The following is a 7544-nucleotide window of genomic DNA, read 5'->3' on the forward strand; positions in this document are numbered from 1 at the left end:
GCAGTTTATTTTTTTAGTTTTTTTAAAGGTGTATTTTTACACTTTGCGGATTAAAAAAATTTATATTTTTCTCAAATTTTAAGATATTATCAATAAGTTTTTCATACATTTAATGGTGAAAAAGGGAAAATATATTCATAGATCCTGAAAAAATAAATATAATACATCATGCAACATTGCTGAGGCCCTTTGGAAAATAGGGAATACATACTTTTATTTAAATCGTTATATGATGTAAAATAATAGTTTTTAATAACATATGTTTAATAAATTTTAACTATGTTTGGGAAATTTGGAAGAAAAAGGAATATATACATATAATTTCTTTCTTGCCATTTTAGGCTATTCACTATTTTTTTTGTATATAAGTGTAAAGAATAAATAAGATATCGCTGGTTAGCATGTTTGCGAATAGTATTGTTATTTTTTTAAATATTTTTTTTCGTTAATTATGTAAAAGTAAAATGAGAAAAATATGGACCCCTATAAGAAGATCAGAAGATCAAAAAATAGTAAAGAATAATTATAATGAAGAAGAAAAGGAAAATTTTGAAAAATCCTTACCTAAGGGTTTTATAGAAAATAATCGGAATAACAGAGTGCCGTATTTTGAAATAAAAGAATCAACAAGTAAGGTCTTAATTACATAACATGCTTTTTTTAAGCCAGTGTATATATATTATATAAAATGTAACTAAATCAGTATTTAAATGTTGAATCAATGTATATGAATCTCTATATCCATCGCGATATATATACTGCTGCCGAACACATTTTGGTTTACCTAACTAACTATTAAAAATATGTATGCTATATAAACCTTTGTAGTGATAGAACAAAAGGAAAAGAAAGAAGTTCAAAAAATATTGGCGTTAGAATTGAGAGATAAGTGTAGGTAGGGATACAGAAAAAAATAATAAAAATAAATGATTTATTGAAAATTGGGGCCTATATTTGGCTATAAAATACACGCCAAATATGCTTTTATTTATGAATTGGAAAATGGGAATATGATTCTTATCTTATTTTTGTATTATGGTTATGGTGTTTTTTAAGGCTCTCTTTTTCAGATTGTCCATTAAAAATTATATTTAATTTTGAATTTTTTTAGACCAGAAATTGATGAATATGTGGAATGCTCAGTGGGAAGATTGTGGACAATATTGAAGTGCAAAGATTTAATGATGCAAATGCGAAATTGCTTAAAAAAATATGAAAATTTTGAGGTATAGAAATAAAAAAAGGAATTCGAAAATGTTAACATGGTGTGCATTTCACACATTAATATATGTACGTTATTTTACTTTTTTCTTTATTTTTTTTAAGTATATCAAATATAGGGAAAATCAAATAATGGAGGAGAGAAAAAAGAACGGAACCAGCTTATTCAGATCAAATGAAAGAGCCAAATATAACAGATTTATACTTGGGTAAGTATTAATGCTGTGATAATTTATGAAATATCATTAATTTGATCATCAGTTTTTCTCGCACTAATGGTTATATATATTTTTTTTTATTTTAATGTTTTGTAACATTTCTGAAATTGTGTTTATTTTTAGGGACAATGAAAATGAAATAACTCCAGAAAAGGAACATTGAATTTTCTTATGATCATTCTAATTATCAAAAATTGTATAATATACATGCATAAAAATATTTTTTTTGCTTTTTTAAATTGTGAACAATATTTTAATTTGGCTTAACAGTTTTTTTAGAGAAAGACATAAAAAATTGAAACACCAATTAGAAAAACGAAAAAAAATGAATAAACATATACAAATATATCTCCTAAATTTATGCAGAGGTGGTTTGGCCTAATAAATAATTTGGTATTCTTCGTTTTTCCTATTAAATGTATCAATATGATGAAATATATTCAAGTATTTCATACCAGCACAATTATAATTATTTTCCATTTCAAGTATGTTAAACTTCAGGAAAGAAGGAATTGTTTTGAAATAAACGCAAACCTTGTGATGAGAATAAAGCAAATGTGTTATTTTGCATTGTTCTGAGCAATAAGTAGCAATATAACAACCTTGACAATATTGAAAATTATTTTTATTATATTCAAAATGGTGTACATTAGTATATTTATTACATATACTATTCCAACAATAAATGCCATAATTTATATTTTTTAAAAAATAAAATTCTCCTATAGAATTTTGATCGTGCTTTATATCATTGAAATAGTATCTATTAATTATAGATAATTCTTGAAGCACAATATTATCGTTTACTGTTTGTGTACCTTGTAAAGCACATTTTACAAAATGATTAACTTTAATTGCAATTGTATATACTTGCTTCCATGTATTAGTATTTATTAACATATCTTGATTATTATAATATAAATTAATAATAATATTCGTGATATTTATTATAGCGTTACAATGTCTTTTTTTTAAATATACACAACTTAATTTATATAAGCATAATAAATCAGCTATAAATAATAAAATATCTCGACCAATTAATATGTTCATATTTTCATAAAACATATCTTCTAATAAAATCATTAAATTTATTTTATTTTCATTAATTTGCTCTAAAATTGATTTATTTAACACTCCATACAAAAATTCTGTTATCATTAAAAAAAAGGAATTTATAAATGTTATATATTTTTGATTTACTATTACTTTTTGTATATTACTTTTTTTTAAAGACGATATTGTTATATTATAAAATTCGGATGCAAAAAAGTTTTCAACAATTTGTTCCATATCTATATTTTTAAATTCTTTAAAAAATGGAAACAGATTTCTGAGAATATTGATATTGTATGTTAAGCTAGATGATGTTACGCCGTTGTAAATGTTGTTATAACCATCCTCAAGTATCATATTTATTCGAACTTCTATATATTTATATGTGTGCAATCTCATTAATAATCTGTAAATACTGGGGACTCCACTGAACAATATTCCTATATAAGGAGAAAATAAAGAAATTACACATTAAGAAAAGTTAATAAGTCATAATTTTTCAAAATAAAATGCACAATTGTACACCCTTAAAATCGATCTATAACAAAATGATTCAAAAAAATAAATCATACTCATAGAAAAAAAATGTGTAACAAAGAATATTTTTTATAGTGCTTATTTACCTGAAAAAATATGCTGAGAAAATTTGTAAAACTTAGCATTCTTCCCCGAAAAGGTATACTGATCCAGAATAGTGACTTCGTTATCATAATTCATAAGGTATGAAAAAAATGGGGTATTTATAGAGTTGTAAATTTCGATGATTAATGATATCCATACATTATGAAGAATTTGTATCCAAAATTTTCCGGTGTCGATATGCAAATTTAACATGTTATTTATAAAGTTATCATTTTTTATAATTTGATCTAAATCTGTTTTTAAATACATATGAGAAATATCTTTTTCATTTATATAAAATTTTCCAGTGTCTATAAATTTTTTTTTAACATATTTTCTTATATTTCGAAGTCCTTTGATATCTTCATATGGATAAACGTAGTGATATTTATTTAAAAATAATTTTAAATATTCATATTTATCCAGCCTTTCATCAAATTCAGGGGTAGTTATTATATTTAAAACGTCCACAACTTCAGATATATCTACTAAATCACAATTCACATTTAAGCATTGAACTATTTTTTTGCATTTATTCTGAATAATTTTCAATGCACTTTTTTCTGAGCAATTTAGGGTATTAGTGAAATAATTATCATTTTCTAAAGTGTCTATATCATCTTTAATTCTTGTGATATCTGTGTCTACGTCATTAGGTCTAAATTTATATATATCATGATTTTCCACTTTATAAAATTTTAAATTATTATATACTTCATTACAGGTATTTAGTATTTTTTTCAAATGGATATTTTCACTTCCAAAATTTTTATTAGAAAGGAGCATAATATCATTATATTTATCATTTATTTTCATATTCTCATTTATTTCGTCTTTTTTGAGTCTATTAAAATTTATTTCATGAGAAGCTGATTTTTTAATTTTGCATGCACCTACAGGGTTCTTTTTGGATTTCCCATGTTTATCTTCATGCATGCTCGTATTTGCATTCCTTTCATCTTGTTCATTTTGATCATCGAAATCACATGGTTTGTAATTATTAAAATTTTCATTATCGTTTTTTAAAAATGAGTACATCAAGTGATTTATTGATGCTATTTTCTTTTTAATTATATAAGATTTTGAAGTGTTACGATTTTTCAACAAACAAAATAAATCATCCTCATCGTTTTCGAGGGATTTAAGATATTCTTTACACCCATCTTCCGTATTCATACTTAGGTTTCCATTTAGTCATAGAATATGTTTTTTTCCTTGGTGCACAATTCGTTTGGGTTATTTTATTGATGCCATCTACACTGATAATATTCTTTATATTTTTTCCAGTAGCATCATTTAAACGACAATTTTAATATTTATATATTTAAATATGAAATAATAATGACAAAAAATAAAATAAACGAATTGGGAATAAAAAAATATAGTTTAAATTCTTTCCTTTTTATTCGATGATACAACGCTGGGAAAGTGAGATGGTTTAAAAATGTAAAAGAAAATAATATAAGTAAAAAAACAAAAAATTAAACGATATATTTAATTAAAAATAATAAAATTCATATTAAAATGTGTATCCAAATTAATTTTGTATTTTTACACAAGTGATATTATGTGTAACAACATACACACACGTGCATATGCATATGTAGTGAACGATTATAAAATGCGAAGAAATATTAATTGCCCAAAAATAAAAAAAGAAAAATATACTGAAGAAATATATAATTATGAAAATATAACATTATATTTTGAAAAAATATCCAAATATATTAAACAAAAAAATGATACAAAATTGAAATAAATGTATAAACAAAAGGGTTATGTGTTTTAATTATATAAAATTTTAATAAATTTTTAAAGACAGCATGATAATTAATATTATAAATCGAGATATATTTACAACAAAATGAGAATTTTACGAAAAATATGGAGCTGTTATTATATGTTAATATTTCATTTAAAATATTTTTTTTTATAATATAAATGGGAATACTATAATTTAAAAAAAATCAAACCGAATATTCATTAGCTAGCTAATACCGTCCAATAGTAAAATGTACGTCATTTTTGAACATAAAAAGAATTATTTTGTTTAATAATTATTATTCTATTAGATAAACTAAAGCATATTATTTCTTAAATGATTCAAACGAATATTGATAGCATATAACAATTTCTTTAGAAGTTAGGAATGTGTGCGTGATTCTTCGCTATATAATAAGCATATGACAAGTACATGCTTATACTATATATATTTCTTAAAAATTAGTTACAACATTATACTATATTATGATCCTGTCTATTATTTCATTGTGTCAAAACCAAGTAAAATCTGTGTATATGTCAATATTTTTTATGATTCAAAATTCAAATAAGAGAATACGGCTATTAGTAATCGCTGAATAAGCAAAATGCTAACATTTTTTTAGTATAAATTGAAAATGTAGACTTTTACTATTATAGAAAATTTCCTTAAGTATTTTTCACTTTATTTTTTATAATATACTTTGAATAAATTAAATTAGAATAAATAACGTAATTCAATATGTATTTTATGTTTGCGTGCATTATTTTTAATATTAAAAGTATGTCTTAATGAAATTATATCATTTTTTAAGATAAAAAAAACGCTTATATGCGTAAGGAAATATTTTCTCATTCATATTTTTTAAATATGATTTTTTATTTTATAAAAATTTATTATATTTAGATATATTTATTTTTTTAGACCATCCTCAAAAAATGTAAATGTGAAAATGTGATAATAAATAATGATGTATATATAAGAAATATATATACAATATTTATGTATGATTGCACATTTATAGATATACATGCATATTATTTCCCATATAGAGTAAATATGGAGGACCCCAAATGTGATATTTTGTATGAGCATATGCATTATGAGAAGAAAACTAAGTTAATAAGAATAGCAAAAGAGATATATGAGAACATAAATAATAACAAAATAAACTCATGGCGATGTGCAACAATAGCCTTAAGGGATAAAATTAAAGAGAATTTGGATTTTAATGAAAAAGGGTGGCATATTATTATCGGTCAAAAATTTGGATTTTTTTGTACTCATGAAATATACAACGCATTGCATTTTAAGTTGGATCATATTGAGTTTTTGATTTTCAAGCATGGATAATTAAATATATATCAATAAAAATCTATATGCATATGCCTGTTATTGTAAATTTATATTTGTAAATATATTCTATAAAAATTATGTGATATAGGATGCACAATTTTTTCATTAATTAATTAGTTTTATAAGACAATCTCTTTTTTTTAAATACATGAAAAACGACAAATAAACTTCTTTATGTTTTTAGTGTCATACTATATAAATATTACGTGTTACACCTTTGTTTGCATTCTCAAGCATTTAAAAGACACAAATATTAAATCCATCAATTTAAATAGGTACACATCAGTATAACAATATTAATAATTTTTTAAAACAATTTTAAACCAATAGAAATATTTATTTTTTAAAATGGGTGGTAAAAATGTGTACAAGCCGTTTAATGAAAATTAAGTGCTATAAGTGAGATTATGCATATTGATTTATTGTATAGTAACATATTACTTCACTAAAATCACTAATCAAGAAAAGGAAAATAATTTTACAGTATATGCCTATAGATATTAAAATATGAAAAAAATTATTATTTTTTTGTTTATTCCTTTTTATATATGTATATTTTTTGGTATAGATTTTTGCACACATTAAAAAAAATAATTAATAAGAATAGAAATAGCAAACAGCATTTATTTTGTTCAAGTTGTCTTCGTACACTTCCCTATATACAAACTCTAAGTCATTTTCTTTGTTTTATCTACATCTTACTATCCTTGTATAAATAGATCAATAACAAAGAAAAGACATGCATATCTATACAACTCTTAAAAAATCGTATATAATAAAGGAAAAATATGTTAATTAAATTATACAACTTTTTATTAAAAAGCGTATATTCACATAATTATATGATAGCATTTATTATTTATTTTTGTGTGCATGATATTTGTGTTTATTCTATGAAAAATGGAATAATTGAAATTTTACAGTTGTAAGAAAAAAATAAGCATAAGAAATATAAATAAAAATATTTTATTCTTACATAATAATATAAATTTTTTCTATAGATATAAATAAAAAAGAGGAAAAATACTGTTTATTTTTCCATTGAGATTATAATTTACCATTTTCAAAAATTGGAAATATTTGCATATAGGTATATACGTGTATGTACATATATTTGCACAGCAATTGGTCGTCTATTTTTTTTACATTTTGTATTAGGCTTATATATTAGAAATAGACTTCATATTTCGCATGCGCATATACATATTTAATGTTAGCAAATATTAATTGGTATATTGTTTAAATTTTTCATATTTAAATATGAGAATGATATTGAAGTAATATTATTATGGATGTGTATTTTGTATACT

At 22.5% G+C, this 7544-nt stretch overlaps 3 protein-coding genes across 3 annotated transcripts; 2 read left to right on the plus strand and 1 right to left on the minus strand.

Annotated features, from left to right (window-relative positions):
- Positions 1-464: 464 nt before the first annotated feature.
- PVVCY_0201340 (conserved Plasmodium protein, unknown function) lies at positions 465-1602 on the plus strand (the record flags this gene model as incomplete). Its single annotated transcript, XM_008628078.1, has 5 exons — positions 465-630; positions 829-895; positions 1112-1226; positions 1327-1430; positions 1563-1602. The coding sequence occupies 5 exons, from the start codon at positions 465-467 to the stop codon at positions 1600-1602; spliced, it is 492 nt and encodes a 163-aa protein (XP_008626300.1).
- A 215-nt stretch (positions 1603-1817) lies between these two features.
- Positions 1818-4292, minus strand: PVVCY_0201350 (conserved Plasmodium protein, unknown function; the record flags this gene model as incomplete). The annotated part of the gene is made up of 2 exons (XM_008628077.1): positions 1818-2935; positions 3119-4292. 2 exons carry the CDS (start codon positions 4290-4292, stop codon positions 1818-1820), a joined length of 2292 nt encoding a protein of 763 aa, XP_008626299.1.
- Positions 4293-5937: 1645 nt separating this feature from the next.
- PVVCY_0201360 (dynein light chain, putative) lies at positions 5938-6231 on the plus strand (the record flags this gene model as incomplete). The annotated part of the gene is made up of 1 exon (XM_037634555.1): positions 5938-6231. One exon carries the CDS (start codon positions 5938-5940, stop codon positions 6229-6231), a length of 294 nt encoding a protein of 97 aa, XP_037490068.1.
- Positions 6232-7544: the final 1313 nt, after the last annotated feature.

This window comes from Plasmodium vinckei (assembly GCF_900681995.1).
Source record: "Plasmodium vinckei vinckei genome assembly, chromosome: PVVCY_02".
In the NCBI taxonomy this organism is placed as follows: domain Eukaryota; phylum Apicomplexa; class Aconoidasida; order Haemosporida; family Plasmodiidae; genus Plasmodium; species Plasmodium vinckei.